The 27,955-nt window shown below is 41.7% G+C and overlaps 1 protein-coding gene across 5 annotated transcripts in view; it reads right to left on the bottom strand.

Annotated features, from left to right (window-relative positions):
• Window positions 1–182: 182 nt before the first annotated feature.
• dop1a (DOP1 leucine zipper like protein A) overlaps window positions 183–27,955 on the bottom strand; it is a 28,399-nt gene continuing 626 nt past the window's right edge. Inside the window, exons 2-38 of one of the 5 annotated variants that reach the window (XM_006794833.3) lie at window positions 26,370–26,567; window positions 26,015–26,196; window positions 25,755–25,925; window positions 22,650–22,839; window positions 22,396–22,494; window positions 21,885–21,984; window positions 20,899–21,008; window positions 20,055–20,169; window positions 19,813–19,933; window positions 19,224–19,343; window positions 18,320–18,437; window positions 17,089–17,118; window positions 13,872–14,138; window positions 11,692–12,214; window positions 11,264–11,547; window positions 11,027–11,179; window positions 10,852–10,952; window positions 10,455–10,720; window positions 8,242–10,360; window positions 7,901–8,012; window positions 7,476–7,658; window positions 6,262–6,387; window positions 5,869–6,003; window positions 5,512–5,567; window positions 5,261–5,365; window positions 4,827–4,893; window positions 4,531–4,675; window positions 4,030–4,109; window positions 2,750–2,859; window positions 2,425–2,574; window positions 2,096–2,157; window positions 1,754–1,906; window positions 1,509–1,645; window positions 1,360–1,415; window positions 1,080–1,244; window positions 760–889; window positions 183–591 (exon numbers count right to left, since the gene is read on the bottom strand). In XM_006794833.3, coding sequence (XP_006794896.2) covers window positions 283–591; window positions 760–889; window positions 1,080–1,244; window positions 1,360–1,415; window positions 1,509–1,645; window positions 1,754–1,906; window positions 2,096–2,157; window positions 2,425–2,574; window positions 2,750–2,859; window positions 4,030–4,109; window positions 4,531–4,675; window positions 4,827–4,893; window positions 5,261–5,365; window positions 5,512–5,567; window positions 5,869–6,003; window positions 6,262–6,387; window positions 7,476–7,658; window positions 7,901–8,012; window positions 8,242–10,360; window positions 10,455–10,720; window positions 10,852–10,952; window positions 11,027–11,179; window positions 11,264–11,547; window positions 11,692–12,214; window positions 13,872–14,138; window positions 17,089–17,118; window positions 18,320–18,437; window positions 19,224–19,343; window positions 19,813–19,933; window positions 20,055–20,169; window positions 20,899–21,008; window positions 21,885–21,984; window positions 22,396–22,494; window positions 22,650–22,839; window positions 25,755–25,925; window positions 26,015–26,196; window positions 26,370–26,507 — 7,488 coding nt within the window. In that variant the 5' untranslated portion in view covers window positions 26,508–26,567 and the 3' untranslated portion in view covers window positions 183–282. Of the gene's footprint in view, window positions 592–759; window positions 890–1,079; window positions 1,245–1,359; window positions 1,416–1,508; window positions 1,646–1,753; window positions 1,907–2,095; window positions 2,158–2,424; window positions 2,575–2,749; window positions 2,860–4,029; window positions 4,110–4,530; window positions 4,676–4,826; window positions 4,894–5,260; window positions 5,366–5,511; window positions 5,568–5,868; window positions 6,004–6,261; window positions 6,388–7,475; window positions 7,659–7,900; window positions 8,013–8,241; window positions 10,361–10,454; window positions 10,721–10,851; window positions 10,953–11,026; window positions 11,180–11,263; window positions 11,548–11,691; window positions 12,215–13,871; window positions 14,139–17,088; window positions 17,119–18,319; window positions 18,438–19,223; window positions 19,344–19,812; window positions 19,934–20,054; window positions 20,170–20,898; window positions 21,009–21,821; window positions 21,985–22,395; window positions 22,495–22,649; window positions 22,840–25,754; window positions 25,926–26,014; window positions 26,197–26,369; window positions 26,568–27,685; window positions 27,846–27,955 lie in introns of those variants that run through there. The other 4 variants (XM_035909517.2, XM_006794832.3, XM_006794829.3 and 1 more) reach the window with 4 other exon arrangements.

The following is a 27,955-nucleotide window of genomic DNA, read 5'->3' as shown; positions in this document are numbered from 1 at the left end:
TCTTTATTAAGTCACATCGATATGGAATGGCACAGCATTTTCACTTTATCCTAAAGGACTCACATGAAATGTTGAAAGTCATCAAAGCTGCTCCATATATACAAATAATTAAAATCAATAAAGTAGCTTTTAAAAGTAAAATCATTATAAATACAAAAAAAAAGAATGTACAAACTCCTCCCCAAGTTTATAGTCCCATATAGTTTTTTTAATGTACAGGTTGAGGTTCACTAGTGTTGATCAGTTGTGTGTTAGTTCCCTCTCCCTCTGCTTGTTTTGACCTCACGTCTTGATGAGCCCCTCTAGAAAGTCTTTTTCAACCATCTCCTCGATGTTTTGTCGAGCTCGACTCCAGAACACTTTCTGGCTCTCCAGTTTGTGGCCCTCCTTGTGGCTGGGGAAAGAGGCATCTGTGCGGTTGTGAGCGTAGGCGGGGCCTGAGCGGCTGCTGGCCTTGCTGCTGAACACCTGGCTGAGCAAGTTGAAGAAGGGCAGCAGCTGCTCCATACTGCGGATCACGTAGAGGGTCAGCATTAGGTGACCTGGCTCCCAGGACAGGGTTTGGGTGGAGCAGTCCTCCTCTGGGTTTTTCTATGAGGAGGAGGCAAATAATTTACTAAAGCTGAAAATTCACCTGCCAACCCGCAAAAACTACGATTTGCAAAACAGGCTCTTTTAAAAAGCACTTTCCTCTTTGTAAAAGGCACTCATTTATCTTCATTATTTAATAACCTGTGCAGACAAGAGAAGATGAGATACCTTGGCTCGTTTCCTCAGCAGCTTCACTAGTCGGACAATGTAGGGCTTAAACTCTCTCTGGTGAGTCCCCTGACGTCTCACTTCCAACCCCGAATCGTCTGAAGCCTCTGGGATGAAGGCCCAGCGATACCTGTAATGAGGCGTGACATACTCAGAATGACTCAGAACAGCTTTAAAGGAGTGAAATTCACATAACCAATTATCACAATGTACCCTTCCACATCTCAAATACTGACAGACAGGCACACACTTCTACCTAAACAAATTATGTCTGTTATTGATTCCCTGACGATGACATGCAAGCGAGTGTCTGTACTGACATCTGAAACTGAGGCAGGCTCTCGGGAGGCAGCGCCAAGGCCAGATCCAGAAGCTTGCAGGCAGAGAGATAGAGGTTGAGCCAGCGTTGACTGTTGTAGGAGGTGGAGAAGCCGTTCCCTCCAGAATAGGTGGTCTCTAGCCCAGCCACAGATGGCCCGGATGTCCTACAGGTGAACAGGGTTTTGTTTAAAAAACAAACAAACAGGAAGACAGGAGTGAGTTGTCTGTGATGTACATTTACCACCACAGACCAGTTTGTTATAACAACACTTTGTATACCTTGATATGTCCTCATCTGCTGTCAGCTCCTGCTCCATCAGTAGAAACACCTGAACCTGCAACATACAAATGTGTGAGTGTGTCAGTTTGAGTAAAACACAGGCACAGCTGCAGCAGGGGTCAGATTTTATGTAGCCTGTATTGCTAACCAGCTCAGTGATCATGGTGGGCCACAGAGAGGTGAGGTGCTGAGGTGACATGCGCAGCAGCAGCACTCTGAAGAACAGGAACACCTGAGCATGAAGGATGGGCACCTGAGGCAGACGCAAGCTCTCCACGAGACGCTCTGTGGACACACACGTTAGAAGAAAAAATACTTAATAACTTCAGCTGGGCTTTCAGGCGACGGATAATATTAAGGAACTTCAGAGTGGTGTTTTCTGTGTGAGGTTACCTTGTATGTCAGGCAGATATTTCTGATACTGGTCCACTTCGCTGCTGTAGATGGTGAAGGCCAGACGTTTAAGCAACATGGCCCTCTGCTCCAGCTCAGCATCTCTGTTGGTGAACAGACTCAGGGAACTGCTCTGGGCTACAGCCACCCGAGCTAACAGGAACACACACACACACAAATGTGACGTGTTATTACTTCACCTGCCATAGTCTTTTAGCTTTTAATATCTGTAACATATTAGAATGTTTTGAGCCGTCAGTAAGTGGAGGGAGTGGTCTGATAAATGATCTGTGACTGCACCCAGTGATACATCTCCAAATTCTAATAGGGAAACTAGCTTACTCATGAGGTCTCTGAATGTGGTCTTGTCATGAGTCATCAAGTGGTCAATGATCGCTCTCCAGCTGCAAAAATGAGGAAAATTATGGAATAATTTCTACAAGCACAGCTCTGTTATATTTGGCAACAGATTATCTTCATGCAAAACTAAAACATAGTGAAGCTTTTACTTTAAAATCTCTCTCTTATGTATGTATGTATGTGTCTTTGTTTATAATTCTATCCCCCTTCAATTGTGATCTCTTAAGTGCATTTCTCTCTTGTAATAACTTGCATTACAGCTGTACAAGTCTTCACCCACACACAGTTAGTTTCCTCTCCTTCCTACTCACTGGCTGACGCAGGAGGAGTCCATCTGGAAGAAGGTGTGGTCCATGAAGAGGTCGAAGGCCTCCTTCTTCCAGGCACGCCGGGTGTACTGATACCCACTTAGACTGCTCAACAGTTGGATACAAGCCCGGTAGCTGGGGGCGTTGTGAGCGCTGACAGAGAAAAATTAGGAATGACCAGGATGTGAAGCATCCATGCAGACATTCAATGCGTTTTATTATTGATTATCAGTACTAATTTTTTTTTTTTTTAAAAAGAAGAAAATACATAGTGTTATTTCTCAATGAGGACAAAAGCAGAACACAATACAAAGAAGCTCATCCACACCTGTGGTTGCGGAGGTAGGGAACTACGTAGTGCATGATATTAACCAGCAGCGGAATCACCTTCTCCTTCTCATCACTGTAGAACACCATGTCCAACAGATGAGCCAGCACCTGGCGGATACATTCATTGTGTTGTTTACATCAAAATCTTAGTAAATGGGACAAAACCAAGCAACATTTTTGAAAAGTAGAGAGCAGATAGTTACGGCCACTGAGCCTCAACACCTGCTTCTTGTGTTGTTTGGTTGCAGATAAAAGAAATAACAGGCATGTTCTGATGAGTACAGAAGTTAAAGTTAATTATGATAATGCTTTAAAATGACTGCTCAATTAACTGCTGACTGATGCTTCCAAAAGAAGTTGTAAAAACCACATTACACCAAAGAGACTTAAATTGAAGCGTCCTTGAAGTTGGCTGCCTTGAACACCATCTAACCACTGCATTGTGCGTTTTTTATGCTGGCATAGTTTCCAGTGCTTGCACACCTTAATATTTTTCTTGAAACAGTAAGTTTCTCATTCATTACTTTGTGCATATTAAGGTTTTGGACACAGTAGCATGCTAAACAGCGCTCTTTTCTCATACAGTTTCCCACTCTTTGGTTGCTTTATTTACAAACCACATCACACATCAAAAATGTTACCGATATGATACATATTTGACTGCATACTTAACTTTATTTCTGCTTAAATAAATGTGTTTTTCACAAAAGTCATGTACATTCCACATTTTGTCACATTCTTTCTGCCATTAGGTACTTTTATCCAAAGAGTGAAAAATAAGAAATGACCATCACACTACTCACCAGCTACCAGATGCATAAACTGCAGTGCAGGACATATTTGATGAACTGCCTTATATGCATCCATCCATCTATAAACTGCACCCATGAAGCATGGGCAATATCTGCGTAATGAGCTCCACTCTGAGCTAAAACAGCCAAAACATTGGAGGTGGCCACCGATTTCAATTATCCACCTCCTCCAAAGCATAACACTTAACTCAGCACATGAATTTATTGGTTCATTAATAATGGTTTAAGAGTTTGAGAGGTGGTTATAAATCAGCTCTAAGAAGTTCAGATGGACCATGGGGGTGGGGTGCTTGATAGCGACAGGCCTAAACATTGCTGGGAGAGCTAGTATGAGCTAGAAATATGAGCGAGAGCAGCTTGAAGCATAATCAAGACGAACAGTGGAATGAAGCAGCACAGTCACTGACTGATGGCTTGAGAAACAAAGACAGGGTTGAACTGAGTCACAGACACTCAGGTGTTTTACCTCGGCCAATAGTGTGAGGGCGTGCACACTGTATACTGATGGAGTGAAGCTGGAGGCCTCCATCACTGTGAGCATTAAATCTACAAAACACACATACCAAACATTAGCAGCAGCTACACAACAGATAATAACACATCCACGCTGAAGCACCCCAAAACTATTCATATTTCACATGTTTTCAGACATGTTAGCTCCTGTGAACACAAGTTTATAAGTGCTTTGCTTGAGCTGAGTTACGTTAAGAATTATTGTCTGGCATTCAGATTAAACCTGAAAATGTTAGCTACATTTATGACTCTGCTATCTGAATTCACAGAATTACCGAAATCATCTTAAAAAAAAAAATCAAGACGAAAAAAGGAAAACCAAGAAACACATTAAACCATCCATGGCAGAAGCAGAGAATGTAGTTGGTGTTAAGGCCAGGCATGTTTAGTGTGACTATCAAGCAACATAGCTAACAGCCTTTTCATGTATGATCGTAAAGTTCAGGCAGCGCACCTTCTACATCAGCTTCCAGGTTGGTTCCATCCACAACGATCTGAGGAGAAGGTTTCACCTCCAGGTTCCTCCTCAGCCACGTGGTTTGCTCCAACGAGGAGCCTGCAATCGTCCCAATGGCCTCCACCACTTTATGTGTCACGTCCTGAACATACAAATGATTTTTATTCCCTCAGTGTTCTTGTTGTGCTTAATTTGATTGTATCCAGCACGTTATAATCCGGCATGTCTGTAGAGCATGGACTTGTCACACTATTATCTACAATCAAAACAACAGTTCTGGCTGCAGTACCTACCTGCAGCTCTCTCTGGTCCTTCTTGCTCTCCAGATTAGGGTTCTTCAAAATGAACTCGTTTAGAACTCTGGAGAAGAAAAACAAAGGAGCAAAGGTATTAAATAAGTTAAAATTAAAAACTGTATTTTGGAAAATCCTGACAGAGACCTTTATTTACCCCAGTTACAAAAGAAAAGAGACATTTTGTTGAAGCAGGATTCTATCAGAGTAAGCTGTATCTTGTTTGCTTAGTATAACTGGTTTTACTTGCCCTGTTAAATTTATAGCATTAAGACTTTCTTTAACTATTTCAAAATAAAAGCCTTCTGGAGCTAAACTGGACAGAAACACAGAAAACAGCTTTATACAAAGAATGACAAAGCAAAGTGAATCATACCACTGTTTACTCGGTTTATGTTTACTGGACTACTGTAACACCCAGGAGAGAAACGTACCCCAATATGAGAAACTGTCCTGGAGCGGGCAGGCCCAGCTGTATAGAGTCCTTCAGCAGTGCCAACAGAGATGGCCAGCTATCAACCAAACTGGAAACAGGAATCCTAGCACAGAAAGAGGCAACATCATAAATTCAGAGTGGTTAGTTGTTGTAATTATACACACAAGGAAAGAGTGTATTCTATGTATATCGGAATTCAACAGATATGGTGTCTAATTATATAATTATGTGAGGAAGCTGTGTACTCACCTCTGGACATAAGAATAGAAGAACTGCAGCATGCAGACCTCTAGAGAGAGGTGCTTCTGGAAAGCAGAAAAAAAACAGTTATTGTAATGACTGAACTCTAACTGAAAGATTTCAAGGTATCCTATGAGAAAAGGGATCAAAATGAAAAAGCACCCCTCTAAAACAAACCGTAAAGCCTCTGAAGCAGAAAATCATGGCAACAATTACCACAGTTCTTCATTTTTACTGACATAAATCATAATGATTCTCTTGATATTCACATGAGTACATTCCTGTCCTAGCATTGTTATGCAAAATTTAGAAGTGAGACAAAAACAGATAAAGACTGGCTTGAGCAACAAACACCAAAACACCAACCTTGTCCTTGGCGATAGCAGGCGGCTGTTTCAGGACCTCTTTGACTGTTTGCATAACAGTCTCAGTGCGCATGGCGCTGACAGAGCGAACCAGTTCAACTAGCAGCAGTTGCTCTTCACTGGCTACAGGAATCACCTGAAAGAAAGTCATTCAGACTCAATGACAGAAATGCAATGATTTCAAGAGTGTAATCAAATTGAGGCATACTGGACCCTGGTTAAACACTCCTATTAAGAGAAAGAGAACAAATGTGAAAATATATAACTTCAGCATGCTTTTAGAAATAACCACACTTTGTCATTTACTACAGCAAATAGGAAAAATATTTTGTGTTATTTAAATAGCTTCAAATGGAGGCATTGAGACAATCGTCCACATTTTAATTGCGTATACCTTATTTCTGACTGGAGTCTTGACCTGTTTCCTCTCATTCCAAACGTAGGCTATAGCTGCCATGAAATGAGCGCCATGATTCATGGAGATTGGACCCAGCAGCTCTAGGATCTGCTGACGGAGGTTCTACAGAAACAATGCACAAACATTAACCATACTTCTACCATCAACATCCTATAATTTCAGTCTATCTTGCAGAGCTCTGATTTCCCCAGGATACAGCTGCAAACAGTTTACTTCCCTAAAAGCTCACATGTCATATTCAAATATGTATAACACGCAACTTTCCACAGTGAGCATATAAGTGACACAATAAACTGTTAAAGAACATTTAAACTGGGCCTTGCACTTCGCATATGTAAAGTTGGTTACAAAAGTAACCATGTTATTTAGTCCTAATTATTCCTCCATCAGGGACTCGGGGCCTGTAATAGTTACAAGTTATTTCAATTGCAGGATACGATTCACCCCAATATCTCTGCGAAATTACATTTCCATCCCACCTCAGTAAAAAAAAAAACATGAAATGTTATCTGCAAGGGGCAAATAATTATCTATAACTGCAGAAAGAAAATCCTTAAGCACCAATAATGAGATTCTGTTTTAGTATTGCTTTATGAGTTATAGAGCCAAGCAGCAACTCTTCAGGTTAGGTAACAACACAAGGATAACAGGCTACCTGGCTTTATTTGGGCCCAACTTGCAGAATTTACTGCGTCTTTGCTCATGCCTACAAATCATTGTTTCGATTTAAACCAATTATTAAGAGCAGCATCACTTCACTAGGATAGATCATCACATTAATTTACAGTGCTTGCTCAAGACCTGTCGACAAACCAGATACTAAATAATCAGATCACTGTAACAGCTCTACTTCTTTCCCACATGAGTTGAACGGGTAAACCAAGAATCAATAGAGCCAGCTCTTGAGTAGTCAGACAACTAAGGAGAACAAGACCAAGATAAAACTCCATTATTCAAGTTTCTGGTCGATACTTGGTCTCTGTGTCTGTGCTGATGCCAAAGGCATTTCAGATCATCTGTGAAAGAAAAAACACTTCTGAAGGTAAGTTATCTGAAATAAAATCTATTAATGAAAATCTTCTAAAAGTCTTAATATTAGAGGCTCCTTTCACCCAATTCAGTCAATTTGAGCAGTCTAACTATGAGACCAGACTGACTAGACAACCATGAATACATTTCAACTTGTATACCTTAGTGGAGCCAAGGTTGATATTAGATGTGGAAGCAGCAGAGGCAGCAGCTGGCTTGTCAGAGTTATCAGCCAGGTGGAGGACACTCCAAAGGAGGGTGACAGAAGACATGATGGTGTGGAGGATGGACAGGATGCCTGATCGAGCCTCAGCCAGGTGCTTCTGATCAACACTCACTTGTAACTAAACAGCAGAACATACAGTAAGACACTGAATGCTGGTATACTGCAAAGCTTTAGACAATGAAACAGAAAATGTGTAAAACCTCATTATGATTATCCTCACTAATGTATCAAATAAGGAAACCACTATTTTAAAATATAAGGCATTGCTTTGTGTAAATGAGTCTATGTAAAGGCCTAGAAATGTTCACTGAGGTATCAGAATGCAGTCTGCTGCAATCATGTGGTGCATGATGCCCTCACCTGGTGGTACTGGGAGGTGGGATCCAGTAGGCAGTAATGGATGATGGCTGTCACGCCCTCTAGCAAAGTCAGAATCAGGTCAGGAGGAATGCAGAGAGCCATCCACTGTGGTCTAAAAAGCACGGAGAATAAGCAGTTTAAACATGAAATATTTTAAATGAACAAAAAAGCATAACATTTTACACAGTTATAGAGGCATTTTAGAGAAAATTACTTGCAAGTGAATCACTACATAAGATGGTCAAGGCTGCCCTCTGGTGACCAAGCCATGCCATGGCATTTTACTGCACTGTACCGCTGATCTGTTACATAGTTAACAAGATCCATCTAGACATTAATACCTGGTGTCAGTGATCCCAGTCTCATAGCGGTACTGCTGGAGAAGATTATCCAGGTTCCTGCACAGCTGCAGAGTGACCGAGGCCACAACCCTCCTTAGGACTCTCCCCATGTAGGGTAGTGTGGCTGTGATGAGTCCGATCCACTGTGGGTGCATCTTGCACGCGTGGTGCTGATGCAAGGCCCTGATGACCGAACAAAGGAACATACCCTGTGCTGTGATAGGCTGTCCGTGGAGGTACTGCAGTGATGTCATTGGCTGCTGAGGGTTGACATGCTCCACTTCCCCACCCAATATCTCAAACCCTGCTCCAGCACTGCCTCCAGTCCCTCCACCTCCTACCCCTCCTACTACAGGTTCTGCTCCTTCATCAGCTGGCAGAAGGACCCTGTGCTCAAGCACAACAAGACTCTGCAGCAGTCTGAGCAGCTGGGCCTGGACTGCACTACAGCTGTCTATCTGGTCTTCTGACAGGTTGATAACGCTGTCCTCAGATAGACCTTCTTCCACTGTGGCCATGTTGACCCCTGCCACCCTCTGGTCGTGCCATTTCTGAGCACTGAATATGGAAGAGAGAAGGCAGTGTAGAACCACCTTCTGAACTTTGCACTTAGAGAGGACATCGCTTATAAAACTAGCAAAGCCCTTCGCTGAGCCACCTGTGACTTTGGCTAGCTCGCTGAAAAGGAGAGTTAAGACCTCCACACTGGTTAACTGCATGGCCCGGTTTCCTGCCAAGTCCTGAGGGCCTGCAGGCACATGAGCAGAGTAATAACTTCTTAGGAAGTAGAGACAGAGTGAGATGATGATCTCCAGGTACATGGCACTGCGGAATGAATGGGAGTGGGAGTCCTGGGAAATGGGGCAGTAAAAGTCTTTGCCCATGACAGAAACACGGTGACGGGCTAGGAGGTTTTGAAGCAAAGACAGCTGTGGGGTGTAGGTGTTGTTGATGCTGGTGGTGGAGATGGCGCTCACAAACCCTGAGGGAGCAGCTCTAAGCATGGCTGCAATGGCTGACAGGGCGTGGAGTGCCCGGGAAGAGTCATAAAGCTGGAGGTAGAGGAGGACGTGCTGGTAGAGGGGGTGGATGTTAAAACGAGGTGGGGCAGAGGATGATCTGCGTCCTGTAACGCTGACACCCCCAACAGTCATCCCAGAGCCCCCGCTGGGAGAGCCTGTGTCGCTCTCTATCTCCGACACCTCACCTTCCCCGCAGCTGTACCAGTTTTCTAGATCTAAACTATCACCAAAGAAAATACTGGGCGGGCGCAGTTTGTCTGCTTGATTTGCCTTCCTCTGTCTCTCCTCTTCCTTCCTCTTAGTCTTCTTGATCTTTGGCTTTGCCCCTGGAGACTTGTCTGCCAGCTTCTCCATAATTTTCCCTTTAAGGCTAAGCTGGATGCTGCTATGGCTACGTTTGCGGGCCTGAGGGTCATCCACCTGAAGGGTGTGGTCTGGGGTGGCCGGGTTGGAGCTGTCTGGCAAAGTGACAATGGAAGGAGAGGAACTATGGCGGGTAATGCCCTCTTTGTGCTGTCCGTCTACTGATGTAACAGCTGGTGTGATGGTGAGAAATTCCAGTGTGCCTTCAGCCAACATCTCCGGCACAGTCTGGTGGTTGGAACAATGAGGAAGCCCAGAGTCCAGGCGGGTACCAGTGGATATATCCGAGGAGGTGCTGTCAGTGTCGGTTTGGGGCCAGTTTTCAGGTGGATATGATACTTCAAGAGAGCCCTCAACTAGCTGTAGAACTCTGTCGATGAGTTCACCTATAACACAAGACACAACTTCCTCTATAGAATCCTCAGAGGGGTCATCTGAGGATCCAGGTTGTGGGTCTGAGCCATTTATCATGCATTTGACTCCCTCTGGTTCCTCAAAGCTGCAATTTTCCACTGTAGAAGAATGAGACCCAGTGGAGTCTGAACTCTGAGGCTCCCCCTGTTGGTGAGCAGGCTGATATTCACCAGCTAGATGCAAGTTCTCACTGCTCAGACTCATTATGGACAGGCTGTCACTCAGTGGGTTTACAGTCAGGCAGAATGGCTCCATGTCACCCACTGTCAAACCTCGGAGATCCTCTTGTCCAATCCTCTCACTCTGGATCTGACTGAAGTCTAAGGAAAAGTAAGGAGGAGATTAAAGGAATATTTACATAAAGAACCAAAGTGAAGCCAAAGTTCAAAAAGACAGTTAAAGGTTAGTGCTCACTGTCTGAGAAGCCAGAGTCTCTGTGGTAAATGGGTTCTGATGGCTCCCGTTCAGGCGGTTCAGGGAATACTTGGGCTAAGTGGCGCTGCGCCTGCACCCTCTGAATGGAGACTCGGTGGGTCTTGGGATGGAGCAAGAGGAGGAGGAGTGGTTCGAGGACCCGGGCAATGTCATGTCTTTGAAGGACCTGATTCAGCCAAGCCCGACCAACTGCACTGGTACATGGATCCCAGTAGCTCAGGCAGTCCAGCATTATAAAGAGAGATCTGAGGGATAAAGACAACAGTAAGACCAAGAAAAAATGAAAATGAATTTAAGAAAAAGGGGTCATCAAATCTACTAATGGTGGATACTTTCATCAGCACAATTTCCATATGATCAGCAGTTTCACATGTACCTGTCAAATGTGCGACTAAACGGAGAAGACTTGGTGATGTTCAAATCTCGCGTTAAATGCCACAGCACAGAGAATTTAACGTGGGCCTCCAGACGAATTTGCTGAAACAGAAACATGCTTCAGCATGGATTTCTTTTATCTGATTTTTGCCTGGTAATGTGAGCACTATGCTGACCTTGTCCCTGTGCATAAGTTGCTGGCTGATGACATCCTCGCAGATGCTGGAAGAAGGAACGAGGTTGTGAAGCTGGTAGAAAAGTTCCACACTGCGCTGATGGTGCTGAGGGGTTCCCTCACTCAGCTGGTCCCACAAAATCAGAGCCACCGACTGAGCAAAACATTAAATGGGGTTAAAAAAAATAAAGAAAAAAAAGCCAAATAGTTCCACTGCAATCTGGAACCAGATCTCTACCTTGAAGAAGTCTGTCTTGTCAGCAATGTGCTTTAGGATTCCCTGAGTGAGCGGCGGCCTGATGACTACAGCCACTCGACCCTGGCTTGGACTCATGGGCTGGGTGGACTCGGAGCTGGCGCCAGATGCCACACTTTCAGCAGTAACCATGGCAACAGACTGGGTAAGCCCAACTAGGTCCATGAGGAGGGATATGGCTACACATTGCAGGCTGAAGTCACTGGCCAGGCAACAGGCATCCATCAGCGTCTGGAGCCACAGCGGGAGCCGGACCTGCTCACTCTCTGCATGGATGCAGCAGGGACAGAAAACATGTTAAAGACTTAACTAACATGAATTTGTGTCGACAAACCTTCCTTGTTCTTATTTACAATGATGTACAACTGTATGCACCCATTAGTGCATTTATTAACATAGACTGCACCTACCAAGCAGTTCTTCCTGTCTGGGTGAAGACTTGAGATTCCCCTCTGCGATGTAGACGGGGAAACTGGAGCATTCAAGGAAGAGTTGGCAGGCAGCCGTGAACGCAGCAATGCACTCTTTCTGGACCATCCCAGAGCCCGAGCAAACCTCTGCATGATCAACATTCTGGGAGATCTCTGAAACTAGGAGCCCTGATTGTGTCACTTCGCCTCTGTGACCCTCAACTTTGTTCACCTGCCCTGGGATAATGTATAAGGTGATGAGGCGGGAGAGAAACTGCTGGAAGTGCTCCAGGCAGCATTGCATGACTGGTTTGTCCAGAGGTTTAGAATGACACGGGCCTGAGGAGCGACGGCCTGTTCTGACTGTGGAGTGCAGATGAGGGGTGTGCTCTGCCTCTTCAGGAACGTCTCCTTGGTATTGGACAAACTCTGTGAAGCCACTCTCAGAGCGACAGCTGGGAGTGTTTTCCACATCCTCGAAAACATCCTCAGTGCCAGGGCCCTCCAGAGTGGAAGGGAGAGTCTGTCAAAAAAAAAAAAAAAAAAAAAAAAAAGACAAAGGAAGAAAGATCGGCAAAAATGCAGACATTATCCATCTGTAAGTGGATTGTTTTCTGTAAAACTCTCAGATTTCCTATTAATGATTTTTTTTTCTATCCAAAACCAAAAAAAAGTATTAAGCTGAATGAAGGGTGTAGAGATGTTTTGAAGCATCATCATGGACACTGTCACAGCAGACCCTTTGAACTATAATTAGAAATTACATCTAAAATAGGACATCATAAATTTATCTAATAGCATTTTTTTTACTCCATAAGGCATTGCAGGAAATGGTAAGACACCATATGGCAAAATTTGTTGAAGTTGCAGTTTTTGCTGCAAGTTACAGAATTTGTTTCTCATTTGCAACTTACTGATATAACTTGGTTTATTACTGATATAACACTGCTCAAGTAACTCCATCTCCACCTATAATATAATCTAAAGACACTTCCATCAAGTGCAGTGTATTGTTCATATAGTGACTTGAGCAGAAAATTACAGCCTTTGTCCATAAGAAATATGCACTCTGTTCAGTAAATAATCACTATGTGTTTAACTATTAGTTAAAATAGTGGTAGCCTTGCAGCAGACACAAAGTTTATGACTAGACTGGTCTTTATATAGTAAGGCTGCGTACACAGCTGCTGGGCCTGATCTGAGGGAGCATCCTGCTGCAGAGACTGACAGACTGAAGTTCTTACATTTCTTTATTCCGGCCAACCTTTGGGGGCCTTGAGGCTTCCTGGGATATATTTTGAGTGAGGTAGCGTGTACATTATGGAGCTTGGACTCAGATGGCATGTTTGCTAGAACGTTCTCTATATGCCCCTCAGAGTGGGTGTAGTGGTGGGGTGTTACAGTATTCAATGGATGTATGCAGAATGTTTCCACTCTGATGGATATGGCAAACCCCAGAGGCATCGCGAGCTAGTTTATTCCTCTACTTCCTCAGAGGAAAAAGCGAGCCGGGCTCAGCTGTTGGGGAACCATCTTCTGCCTTTCTACTTGTCCTCTTTCAAGCCCCTCATGGGTCTCTCTCTCTCTCTTTCTCTCTCACTCTCTCAACAGTCATGGCCCTCTCCAGCTCTGAGCACTGGACTGACTGAACTTTAAATCATGGCTCAATAGGCTTACAAACACTTAAAACAACCAGGTTGTTGGACGGGGACCAGAAGGACCTCAACAGCCGAAAGCAGCATTTGTTCCGAATAATCTTCAAATGACTTGTGTCAAGGGAGCGTGGAATGGCAGGGCCACCCAGCCAAAGACAGCACAGGCCAGAAGGCTGGCAGGAGGCACCAAGAGGCCCTGTTCATGGACCAGGACACACCATCAGAGCCTAAGCTGATGAGTTTTTGGCCAATAACTTGTAGGGGAAGCCAGTCAAATTAAGGTTTGATCCTTGTGTTTGGCAGCAACAGGGTCTATGTTTTTTTAAAGGATCAGAGACTAAACTAAATGATCAACAAAGTCAGAGCTTGGCAGAACACTGACTTCTCTTTTTAGTGCTTTATTTTTAACTTTGAATCTCTTTACTGTGATTAACCCCGACACTTTCCAATAATTATCTTTTTCCCTTGATCAGGAACTCCAACTCCCTTTTACACCCCTGAAACATTTTGAGACACTGTAATCACCTGTTTGTCCTCCGTGTCTCTGTTTTTGTCCCTTGCTGAGTTTGATGGCTTGCCGATAGAGCTGGAGAGGCCCTGAGCCTGAGGACCAGATGGCAGGGCCAGAGGGGAGACCAGTGGAGGTTGCACCTTGCTGAGAATCTTGGAGCACAGACGGAGGCAGTGAGTGAGCTCGCCGAGGCCCAGGGCCTGCAGGTGACAGGTCAGGGCTGCTACCATCCGCAACAGCAGTTGAGGGAGATGCTCTGTCTGGATTTCTATGTACGTCTCCTATAAAAGTGCAAGGGAACAAAACAGAACTGAGTTGTGGAACTGAATATAATTACTGTGCATTTGAAGGGCTTAGAGGGGAACGTGATATAAAGTTATTACGCCTGTTAGCTATGCTGATGCTGGGCTTTAACTCTACAAAATTGTTAATAGAAGACAGTTTGCTTGATTAAATATTGTTAAATACAAATTCATATATACAACTGAATACCAAGGGACAAGTCAGTGGAATTTTTACATGCTTTCTTTTTAACTTACATGAGGTGTGACCAAAAAAAGTTACAGGAACTGGCCCACAAATATCAAAAAAAGTACCCGATTTAATTCGTCTGAGCTCGTTCATCTTCTTGTGCACCACTTCCACTGCTGCTGCTATTTTTATTGGCTCTATGGAAATCCCATAATGACCACCGTGTACGTCAAACATCAAGCTAAGCTGAGCAGTATTCAGGAACCAGGAGCAGGATTGTTATGATTGTTGTTAACTTAGAGTTTGACTACCGACCTGAGACATCTGAAAAGGGACATTCAGTGGAACCACCCACCACATCGTAATGTTTGTTTACCACTGCAACACAATCTTCGCTCACAACTGGCACTACATGCCACATTATGGCAAGAAATCACTGTTTTGACACACTGGAGGAGATCCAGTACATCACAGAGGCACCAGTGCAAAGGGAGAGAACAGGTCTTCCTCTGAGGGATCTAAAAATAGCAGCAGCACTAAAAACAGTCTGGAAGTGCAGGAAAAAAAACATTTTAGACCAGAAAATTTGAATGTTCCTATTTGTTTATGATCACACCTTGAATCAATAAATTTAGTGTTGTATCGTTTCAGTGAATGACCATGTGCTAATTCTAAAGAAGAAAGAAGTGGAATATGCTATTTGATACTGTTTATCTGTATATAGAATGTGTGTGCATCTTATATAAAGTCTAAATAAGAAAATAAAACTATCAATTTTTTTACACATCAGAACAGGACAGAATTGGGTAAACACAACCGGATATGAACAACACATGATGTCATTTATTTATTTTACAAGCAAATAAGCCAAAATATAGAAGCAGTGTGAAAGCCAAAGTATATTCTAATTTTTAACAGCTTGTAAGCTAGTCCCCTTTAGAAGAAAAAACATGAAGAAATAATTTTTTGTCTCATCTGTCTATCAAAATGTGGAGGAATTTTGGCCCACTCTTATTCATAATGTTGCCCTAGGTTGTTAAGGTTTGGAGGCATCTATTTATGTACAGCTCTCTTAAAGTCATGCAAAAGCATTTCAATCAGGTTGAGATCAGACTGTGATCGGGCCATTGCAACACCTTGATTCTTTTCTTTTTCAGCCAGTCTGTTGTATTTTGGGGGGGTCATTATTCTATTACATGCCCCAGTTTCAGTCAGGCTTTAGCTGTCGGACAGATGGCCTCACATTTGACTTTCCTGAGTGTACTTTATTTTTATTTTAACTCGTTTGCATTTTTCTGTGTAATTTGGAATATGAACTACTTTAGGAGGTGGTAAATCCCCCCCACCCCCACCCCCTTTTTAATCTGTAGTGGTTTAATCCAGAGCCTGTTTGGCCTTCGGCTTAACCTGTTAAATGCTAATTGGTCAGCTTGTTTATTTGTGAATGTGTGATTGGTCCACTTGAATTTCTTCTGTTTCCTGTTTTTTTATTTAAACACAAACTCTTTGATATTTTGTAGTGACCCTGATGAAAGTCACAAGCCGAAACACATTTGTCAACCAATAAAGTTGTTCACTAATAATTTGAGTTTCGTTGGAGTCTTCACGTCATCAGATATTTGTATTCTCCATGCACCTTGGAAGTAGGTGCAGTTGTCCCAGAAAAAAATTGCTGGATACTCACGTTTGACTCAAGAATACTTTGTTATAGAGAGGAATTCATGGTTGACTCAATGACTGTAAGGTGCCCAGGTCCTGTGGCTGCAAAACCAAATCATCACCCCTCCACCATCGTGGTTGACAGTTGGTTTGAGGTGTTTTTGCTGATTTGCTGTACAGTGGTCCCTCGTTTATCGCGAAAAAATGACCCGCGATAGGTGAAATCCGCAAATCAGCCAACTTTATTTTTTATTTTAAAGGTGAACTGTGTTATAGCGAGGGACCACTGTATTTGTTTTTTATTATATGTGTGGTTTTGGGGGTTTTTTGCATTTTTTTGCAGTTTCTCTGAGCACTGCATGGTCTGACATTGTTGTGAATTTTCTGGGACATCCAGCCCTAGACCCCTGTTTTCGCCATCATAGTTGGCGAAAACAGTAAATAGGTACTTTGTTTTTTCACACATTGCTTCTGCATTTTGGGTTAGATTTTACTCATCTAAGATTACATTTACCCAGTTTTAAGAGCTGCTAAGGACCATATTATTTTATTTTTAACTTTCTTTTCTTTACCTTTAGTTCAACAGTTCAAATGGAAGACAATTGTAGTTTTGTCATTAAATGTATTAAATCTATGCAAGTTGGAAAGTATTTTTACTCAACACACAGATTTATAAAACAAAAAATGCTAACAAAACATATTATAGCACAAGCATTAACTCAAAGAGTAAAATAAAAGGGTCATATTTCTTAATAAATATGTGAGCACTGCAGTAGCATATAACTGCATGCATACTTAAGAAAAAAAGAAAAAGCACATACACACTGGGCAGTGATTTCATTTTCACAAGATCCACACCAAACAGCCAGGTTAAGCTTGCAACACATGTGATGGTATGTCATAATCCATTGGGATCATGTTCATTTCATTTGGAATTAAAATGACATTAAGTGACAACAAGTCAGTCAATTTGAAATGATCAGTCAAAGCAGGGAGGCAACAAAGATGGCCTGAGGGATGTTGGCAGGACGTTGCAGAAATGTTATCGTAGCCTCAGTGAAGCAGGGTGAGGTGAAAAAGCAGGAAAGAGCAGTACTTTACCTGGCAGATTACCCTCATGCTTCTAGTAGGCTTCAAGGAGAAAGAGCAGATAGTTTGAACAGACAGGAGCGAGCAGAGAACGGGCAACATAGCACTCTCACAACATTCTCTCTTTATACACATACACCTGTACGCACACAGACACATACACACGCACACACACACACACACACACACACACACACACACGCGCGCACACACACACACACACACACACACACAAGCTTTTAAACAGGGTAATAAAAGAGTGTGGGATTTCCAAACCATTCAGATTGGAAATTCAGTCTAGACAAGCATAATTTTACAAAGATGCAAACAATAGTTTTGGCAGGAAAATGAAACACACAGGCTTTTTGAACCTGTCCAGTGATGGCACACAAACACACAGAACAGACAGGAGGAGGGCACACACCCGAGTGGTGGCCGTAACATCCCACAGACTGGATGTTACAGAAACAGATCTGAAGGACAAATCTGACAACATGGGTGCAGAATTGTTAATGGCAAAAGTACTTGTAGGGGACATACTGGATAAAAAGAAAGTATGTGAGCCAAGAGAGAGAGACTGAGACTCAAAGCCCAGCAGGGTGACAAAGTACTGTAGGAGAGAGACGACAGGTTGTGCTAGAGATGCAACCCCAAAGAAAAAACCTATTAAAGACAGAAACTAAAACATGAAGGTACGGTAATAAAAGAAAGAGCACAGGGCGTCAAAGGAACCTAACACTGCTGTAGTATGAAGCAGACAATGGAGATACTGGACAATGAAAATAACATGTAGAAATGCATGTCCAGCTACAGGTCTGCTGCTATACGTAATAATAGGAACAATCTATACAAAAGGAAGACACACTTCAAACTGCAATGTTTCTGCCATCTATCAGAGTCAGCTCCAAATATGAGCTGGGTGCTGCTCCTAACGTTAAGAGAGCAAAGTCACTAACAAATTTGTTTAAATTAAAACCTTGAAATTGTATCTGGTGTCAACACTCATTTAATTACAATGATATTGGTACGGACTACAAAACCTCAGATCACTGAAGTTTTGTAGTGTTAAATAAATAAATCTGTAAATGACAAAGTAGCACCCAGAAAATAATACAATTGATAAGAAAGCATGAAAATGCTTAGAAATGAGTGAAGGAAGGAAGGAAGGCAGGAAGGAAGGAAGGAAGGAAAAAAGAAAGAAAGAAAGAAAGAAAGAAAGAAAGAAAGAAAGAAAAAGACTCACCAGGGAAACAATATCCAGCAGAAAATCTACCAGCTGACAGAACTCAACCAATAAGAGCTCAGGAGGATCTGTACTCCCAACATGCCGTGTTGCAGTTGCACTGCTGTTCACTGTCCTCCTGCAACAGGGAAACATATCTACTTAAATGTTAGGAACATTTTTTTGCTAAAATGAGAAACATCCTGTCTCTGAGTGAAGCTGAAAAACTAAGAAAGCATTTGTCACTTTTAGACTGTTCCTTTAGTTTCAGTTAATAAAACACCCTGAAAAAGACTGGTGCTGATCCAAAATGTCACAGTGAGAGTACTAATGAGGACGAGAAAGAGAGAAAAAAGAGAAAAGAGAGTCTTTTTTTTGTTGGCTCCCGGTGAAATCCAGAATTGAATTTAAATTGAACTTCCTAACTGGTCCTGAATGACCAGATTTATCTCATCATATCTTAAAGAGCTCTTATCAGGCTTTTCTCCTTTTGAACCAGCTCGTAGTTTGAATTTAGGAGACAGAAACCCTCTCTAATTTAAAGATAATGCTTTTTGATAAAGCATATAGTTAGGACTGGAGAGTAGGTGACCCTGAACCATCTCTTAGTTATGCTGCTATGGGCTCTTATTCCCCCCCCCCCCCCCCCCCCCCCCCCAAAAAAAAAAATGTTTTTTTAAATCTAATATTGCACATCCTCCAGTATTAAGCACGTTGAAACAACAGCTGTTATGAACTGAATTAGCTCCCACTACTGGCTGGAGAGAGCTTTACCACCACAATGAAAACCAAACAAGAATGAAGCATCAAAAGCAAGACAGCAAATTTAGTTTTTAACAGATTTACACTTTTTGATATCAGCAAGATGTGCCTCAAATTGCCTTAATTGTATTTTGTATGTCAACATTTATCTTAATATACAAACCTGCAGCACTCCTCAAACCAGTGAGCAATGTAGTCCCACATGTAGTACGGCTCAAACGAATTAAACAGCAAATTGGCTGTTTTTATCAGTTCTGCCGTCTTCTTGTTCTCCCGCAGTTTACTGAGAAAGAAGTCAAAATTAGTATCATGCAGCTCCAGCACAATACAGCATGCCAGTGTTAGAGTAAATGTATTAGCTCCGGAAATAAAAATATTCCATAACAGGTCCAGTACGCTCTGTAGTAAATTCTATTTGTCATTCATTGAAGAAAAAAAAAATACCGTATACTCACAGAGGGGATCTTATTATCCCACTGACAAAAGTCCTTTCAGCCAAAGTTAACTAATGTGCTCCCTCCTGTCACTGTCTTGCCCTTAACAGTCCGACCTAATGTATCTGACTGGATGGTTTAAAGTGATTTATGTATTTAATGTACTACTTTTGCTGTGTAAGCTTTATATTGTAAGTCCATATTTCACTATACCAGTGTTCACCGTCACTGTTAAATGAGCTGACGAATAAATGAGGCTTTATTTATCATCCCTCATGTCTCAACAGTAAAGAAAGTCGAGTAGTGGATCAGACAGACCTGCTGAGGTGTGTGTGATCTTTGCTGAAGGGACTCTGGTTTTGGAGGTCCAGCTCTGTTCTGCACTGTGTGTGCAAAGTTCGAAACACCTCGATCAGAACGTCTTCCAGGATAGCAGGCCCTTGGATGACACACAAGCAGAGTGTGTGGACACATTCAAAAATCAGACTATTTATATGAAACATAGTGCATATAGGACACTAATTAGACTTCTATTATCGCAACACTAATAAACTGGTTACCAAGCTCTGGTTTGTCCAGTAGACTGATCAGGATGCGAAATGGCTTGAGGTCATGCATGAGGATGCTCTCCTCCTCTCCACCTCGAGCCTTACCCTGCAAAATCCCCACCATTGCCTGAAAAAAATAACCCCACGCATCCACACACACACACTTTATTACTGCAAGAATCATAAAATATAATTTATATTCATTTGATTTTCATATTCATATTTGTTTATTTTCCATTATGTTTGTCAGAACCAATTTTGTCTTCACAGTGTCGCCCTCTCATTTTTTTCTCTTTCTGTATGTGACGTGTGTGTTTCACGCTTCGTCTGCCACATCACTGGCAAAGCCGTGGAACAGACGGTCCCTGTAGTACTGACCGTATCCCTACGGAGGGAGCTCTGATTAACTATCTGAGCAGATGGCAAAGGAGGAAATATATATATATAAAAGAGACAAAAAAAATAAATTAAAAAAATTAAATAAAATGTAAAAATAAAACTGCTGCTGGCTGCTCTCTGTGCCCACTGTGAGTACCAGAGCACATCACTGAGTTGTTTTTAGCATGACAGGGCAGATTACACAAGAACTGAGCTGTCTTCAAAGTGCTGGCTGCTGGGAATAGTAGCAGGACATACAGTATCTGCACAGCTAGGGAGAGGTGTGGGAGAAGGATAAAGGGGGTTGAAAAAACTGTGTAGCACACAAAAAACAACAACTAAAGATTTTCCCCCCACCACACTGCAGACATGTCTAGTCTCCAGAGACATTGTTTGGGGAATATTTCGAAAATCAGTTTTACACAAAAAACAATTTTTCCATTGGTGACCTGATTATGCAGTCAGCCTGAAAGCTCACCTGGACCAGCATGTCCTTAGAGAAGGTGTTGAAGTAGTGGCTAGCGTGCTCCTCTGGGTTGCTCTGTCGAGTGCTACGGGGGCCTATTATCACCCCATTGTTGTCAAAGCCTTTAAAGAAAAAAGTCGTACACTTAGATTCACATTAACATTCAGAAAAAATTCTATAACACTCAAGCACAGGAAAAGGTGTAAACCCTTTGTTAAAAGAGGAACAAATATAGGTTGAATCTCTCTCTGAGAAAAACCTGTGTGTTTTATAGCTTCTTTTACAGTTAGTGGCTGCTCAAGCATTAGTAATATTTCAGCCTCAAATGCAGATTAAGATTTACTAAGTGTGACTAGATTAGACTGGGTCAATCTCCAAAATGACTGAATAATAAAACCAAAACAACATAAGTGCTGCTGACTGAATACTAATCACACCCTCCTGTTTACCTCAACATAAGACTCAGCCTGATTTGTTCCTTCATCATTTCTGTCATTCAGAAATGTTTGTATTTAATGCATTTAACATTGTAAGCTTGCACAGTGCTTTAGTTAAAAAGAGTAAGCAGATTCACTTAGTGTCGCCTTTTAATCATGCTGATACTTACCAGTGTGTTTGCCCACAGTAAGTTGCAAACAAGAAAAAATAAAGTAAGACAACAGCCAAAGCAGATACAAGCTTAATGTATTTTGTTAAAAACAGCAGAAACATAGTGTGCACACAGAAGGAGAGTGTTTAAAGCTTTGTGTCTCAAGATTCCTGCCACGGTCTGTGAAACTTGTCTGTTAGTCCTCCTGTATTTACATGAAAGTGGATTTAAGGCTAAGAGTAAAGAGTAAGAGTAAAAGTAACCATTTCTTAAGAACCATGCACTTTGACAAATACAGGAAAATCTGGAAAATATCCCCCTATTTCTACAATATTCCACAACTGACATGATGAGTACAAACTGTGATGCATCCGAGTGTCAGTACTGTGTCTGAGCATGGATTTCGCACCCAGGAGCCAGGCGTAGAGTCTGCGGTTGAGGGACATGTCTCTTCTCAAAACCACATGCAAAGCTGCTGACAGGATCCGGATCATGTCAGGGCGAGTTGCCTGAACACAACACACAACAGACCACAATATTTGTCATTGTGTATTTGTCCTTTTTGCACAGATTATATGGTTTTACACACAAACACAAAGACAATCAAGGCAATCCTAGCCCTGCCAGATCCAGAAATGTTTTTGAGGTGAAGAATTTAACAAGCAGCCAGTAATAGTCACCAAGCTAGCTGCCTAAACAGCCTCCTCGTGATCAGATACACACACACACACGCATGCATGTGCAGATGAACAGAAAGACCCAAAGAAACACCTTTAGATTTGAAACAACAAAAAACAAGAACAATAATACTAATGTTACAACGGATATCTTATTATGAGAAGTCCATAGATACTTCAGTCTAAAGCAGACTCAGGGAAACACTGTTATCATACTGCACAGACCACGCTACTTCCCCCTACCTGGCTCATATGAAAGGGGAAGCAGAAGAGGATCAGGTCCAGAGTGCTCCTCTGTACTAAAACACTGGAGTCCTGGACTGACGTACTGACTGCCTCCACCTGGCAAGAACAGAAACAGAATATTATCCAGCCAGTCCAATCCACTCTAAGCTGTAGTGCATTATTTTAACTAGTGCTCTCACTGAAAGGATCAAGACCTATATTTTTAATTGAAGGACATGCAATGCTGTCATGAGGAATTATCTGCTACGTACCATGAGCTCGATGTCACTACCCATGACATAAAGCTGGTCCTCCATGGAGAGCTTACGGTTGAGGTGCAGAAGTACAAAGGATACCCCGGGGAGACGCACAGAGGGGCTGGTCAGGATGCTGCCCCACAAGGCACTGTAGAAAGCCGACTGTTCCACGGCTGCAGCCACCTTTTCCAACAGGGTGTTGGTTCTACAGGAAGCACAGACGGGTCACAGGGACCAGCCTTAGTAAGCACACACCAACCTTTACCTCTAACTGGCCTGGCGCTAGAAATGATGCAGTCCACAATGCACAACTGGTACTAAGAAGTAAAAGTCTTTGTCTACATGAGCATCTAAAAATCCCAAAGTAAAGGGGGTTTATATGAGTTCCACCACAACCAGGAATCTGAGAACTCCAGAAAGCAAGTGTTCACATTCTCACACGACACTTTAATTATCATATTGCCAATCAAGAAATAAGATATATATATTACTAATGCAACTATATACATAGTAGTATTGATAATGTTATTGCTATTTTTTCCACCAAGATTTAACTGAGAAACAATCCAAGTTAAATAACAAACCATCATAATTTATTAGTCATTACCGAGTCTTCTCTGAAGAGAGCATTCACTGAGACACAGCAGATAATGCGGCCCAAAAGTGGTGTAACGTCTACTGAACTAACAAGAAGGCAGTATATTTGTGTTTCACTTCAGTTTTGTTTCAGTTAGTTTCAAATGTTACAGCTTGCATCGTTCAGTTTAGCTTTCATTGTTATTACATTGTTAAGTACTCTGAAAAAATGTTTCTTTAGAGTAGTTGAAAACAGTCTCATCGTTAGATTTTAGTCTTTTTAATTATTCTAAAATAGCTGGTATGTGTCAGGGGCAAGATACACGAAGTTCTGAATAAATATTACAGTGCCAACACAACACTGTGGAAATAATTTATAATCATGTAGACAAATATGAATTGTAAGAGCCACATCAAGATGCATATCTTATTTTTTGCTTTATAAAACTTTTTTTTTATTATATGCATAAATATATCCACCATAGCCTACTGATAAATCTGTGAAATCTGTTTTCACAGATTTAACCACAATAACAAAGAATGAAGATATGTTAAAGTTATGACTACAGTAAATTTTGTTTATTTTGAAAGCTTTTTTTTTATTTCAAGTAACCAAAATATTTTAAAAAACTTTTTTTTATTTTATTTTAGGTAAAATATAATTTAACTATAATAACCTTGCACACAAGGTATATAAGACATAAGTTAGTTCTTAGGTTATAATGCAACATGAAAGTCCTTTGAATGAGAAAGAAAATACTGAAACAACAACAAAAATAAATACATAAAACAACCTCCTTTTAAAAGTAATTTGACAGAAGCAAAATCTGTTCAGAAAGGAATCACAATGATAATGTATATACAATTACTAACAGGCTGAAAAGACAGCAAACATTCAGATATGCCATAAATAGGCACATTTGTATTCACAAATATTAATTCCATACGGTATTACTTACTGAGACACTGTAACAAAATGGCACCACTGTTTGCATTGGAAACACCTATGCGTTTCCTACTAGAGCATGCTGAAAGTCTGCTATATATACTGTAGGCCAGTAGTACCATCATAGTTTAACTGGAACTGGAGCGCCCCCTAGGGTTTACTTTGCACAGGATGAATAAATTTCTGAATACCTGGCCTATCATTTGCCAATAAATGCTAAGATAATCTTTTGATTTGATTGAACAATGAAAAGAATAGATGCCTACTTTCAGTTTTCAAGACAATCTTAGGCTATGTTCACACTGCAGGTCTTAATGCTCAATTCCGATTTTTTGATCAGATCTGATTTTTTTGTCTGCGTGTTCACACTACAAATAAAATGCGACAGCAAACGCGCTCCAGTGTGAACGCTCAAAGCGGCCCGCATGCGCAAAAGAAGCCGTCCCACACAACGCGATCTGTTTAGATCCAGAGCAAACAATATTGTTTGACTGATGGCCCTTAATATAAAGACTTCGGACTTTACGTTTCCTAATTTTTGCTTTAAGTTATTTTGTTATTTACATAATAATGTAAATAACCTAATAATTATCCTTATTGCTGTTTTGGAGGAGCGGTGCTTCAAAGGATAGTTGCCGATTTTTTGTCAGAATCGGCAGATTATACAGTACAAATAAAATGTTCACGTTTCTCCAACGTTGTCTTCCCAACAGTTTCACTAACATCTACACTGGATGGCCAGGAAGCGATCATGATGTCTTCGCGGGCGCTTCTCCGGAGCTGATAATTGGCGTCTGTCTTGTGTCGGTGACGTAAAAGACGGATTTAATGCGACATGACCGTTCAAACAGCAGTCGCTTTCTAAAACATCGGATATGTATCGGATTCAGTACCACATACGAAAGTGACCCAGATCGGATTTGAAAATATCAGATTTGCGCCGTTCACACTGTTAGACCATGATCGGATATGGGTTGCATAGGGTCAAAAAAATCGGATTTGATGCGCTTTCGCCTGCAGTGTGAACGTAGCCTTAGACTGTTTCAGTGATCATTATGAGACATGAAAATACATCGGTCTAAAGTCCACACTGAGGTACTAAGTCTCAGGCTATCCTCTGTTAATAATAGTGATGTTGCAATGACTCACATACCTCATTTATCATTCATATGATCTATTATCACTTCCTTTCCACATTAGGCAATAAAATGCTTTCTTGTAATGGGCTATCACAGCAATTTAACTCTTTAAAGCCCAGCATATCGTATTTGATATGTGTGTTTTTGAGAGTTTTTGAGACTTCTATATATCATCAGCGGGACTTTTTTGTACCCTTAAAAAATTACATAATTTGCATGACACATTTTTAAATACTAAATTGCAAAAATATGCCTTGTGTAGCAAATGTTACACAAATTAAAACTCATATATATGCAGATTGAAATTTAATATATTTTCATATAGTTTGTCTAAAGGTTCAACAAACACTCCATTATCAAAAAATTAAAGATTTCTGGCAGTTATTTCATGGTTTAGTTAAGGGCTACTGTGCACGTCACCATCATTCCAAGTGTTGCTTTTTGTGTTCCTATTCTCACCTGTCATAGTACTCAGAGCCCTCCTCCAGACCAGGTAGGACCCCAGTCAATAGTCCCTGCAGGCCTGGCTTCAGGGTCTTTCCCAGGGGCAGGTAGTAGGTCTCATACAGCCCCAGTAGAACAGGCTTCACTGACATAGCAGCATTGGAAAGTAAAGGGAAAAGCCCAGCACTGTGGAGGGAAACGGCAGATGTTTATTGCTACCCACCTAAAAACCTTGTGACTATCTTGCTTTCTGAGATCTGACAGTGCAGTATTACCTATAAAGAAAAAGGTCTTTGGCCAGCCTCTTAGGTCCTATGATCTTGAAGATGATTTCATAGGTCTCCAAGGCCTTGCGGTGGACCCCGCTAGGCAGGGCAGGGTGGAGGCATTGGGCCAACCGTTTGCCTATTGTCAGCTTCTTAGGAACCACTTGGTATTTTGCATTATTCTGCAGAACCTGAGACAGGATTTGAAAACTGACAGCTGGAAGGCTTTTCCGTACAAATCATAGAACCAAAACAAGTGAAACTAAGGCCATTGTACAGACCTGTCTGTGTTCCTGTTACTTATACAGACGCAGTTAGGCAACAAAGCAATCTTTAGAAGAAGCTGAGCCTATAGAACTCTTACCTTATTGAGTTTGCCCAGTGCAGAGATGAGGTCTGCCCACTCACTGGAGTACTCAAAGTTCTTGAGGGCCTTGTCCACTGCTGCGCCATAATTCCTGTACTTGGAGTCACCGAGCAGCTCCAGTTCCTCTGCATTCATTCTCCTGGATGGTAATGTTATGCTAATGTAAAACACCAGCCACACATATGTACATCACACCTGCAATAAAAGAAAGACAACACGAATGGTGACATTAAGCCAAAGTGTTATCCTCTCCGTGCCTCATCATGAAACAAGAAGCCTGAGTCTGCAGTATCAATTAAATGTTCAGATAGCTCCAGAGTGAAGCTGGAGCCATTTTATCGAATCAGTCTGACATGAGTAACCATTATCGTATTTACTCTTAGGAATGAAACACGGCAGCAGACACGGTGACCTCCCCACAAACATCTGCAGAGTTTAGAGAAGGAGATGGCGCTGCTGCTGTGAGTCCTACAAGACAATAGTTCAAGAAATCCTATTGTCTAAAAGGAATGGGGTTCCAATAAGCAGATTCCTGAGGCTGGTTAACAGGAGAGGGATGAGTCTGACTAGAAATTGTGAAAAAGTGACAGCCTAACCGTGAAATGGCCTTTTGTTTACACATAGGCAGCTGTCAGGTCTGCTCCCTGTGTTACAAAACACTATACAGGCTGACAAACCACCATTAAATCATAAATACTGTTAGACCCGGAACAATTCCCTTCTCTTTATATGGCATTTTATACATAAAAATACCTAAAAACCCTAATAACATTCAAAATGTATTGCAACATTAATAAGCGCATCCTCTCTTTCTTAGAATACACCAAAGCTGCTGATCACACTCTACTTAAATTTGGATATGAATGCATCTGACGCACACATTCATCATATAACTAATCTGAATATTTTGGAGAAAATGTAAAACAACAACAATGTCGTCAGTATACACATTTATACATATGCTGACTAAGCTGTATACACTAATAACACTGCAATATGCCAATACCTGCGCAATAACACTCATCTTCTGAGTTACATCCTGTTTTTTCCTCTGAAATTTGTAGTGTAGCAGCTAAAAGTGACAAGTGGAATCAGTGGGAGAAACTGATGTTAGACAAGTCACATATTACATTAGGAGCTATGTGTACTATATGGCTATCTGCACTTGTTTATTTACATCTATAGTGGGTTTAAAGCCACAGACTTTTTCTAGACCAGGCCCTCTTGTCTTGTTAGAGGAGGGATTGTGACACAAGTATAGGCGAGCCTTCCTCCACAATGCGGTCATTACTAATTAATGTTATTAATCACACCTGTGTTTCTTCTGACGTCACGTCGAACCAAGTATAGCTGTTTTTCTCCACCTAGGAGAAGCTGACTTTCACTTGGGCTGAGGTAGCTGTGTAGTTTAAATTTCAGGGAAATGCAACGTTACGATAAGAAGCTAGCTCTGAAACCTGGCAGTTGTGCTCTCAGACAAACTTCTGTACAGCTTTCAGCAATGAAAACAACAACAACACCCCCACAGTGGAGCAGTACCTCTCTCCTGTGCGATGGTTGCTGCTACCAAAGTATGACAACGT

The sequence above is a fragment of the Neolamprologus brichardi genome, chromosome 11, assembly GCF_056152115.1.
Source record: "Neolamprologus brichardi isolate AB-2024 chromosome 11, ASM5615211v1, whole genome shotgun sequence".
NCBI classification, from domain to species: domain Eukaryota; kingdom Metazoa; phylum Chordata; class Actinopteri; order Cichliformes; family Cichlidae; genus Neolamprologus; species Neolamprologus brichardi.
The sequence above is the reverse complement of the archived record's forward strand: the minus strand, read 5'-3'. Positions and strand labels throughout refer to the sequence as shown.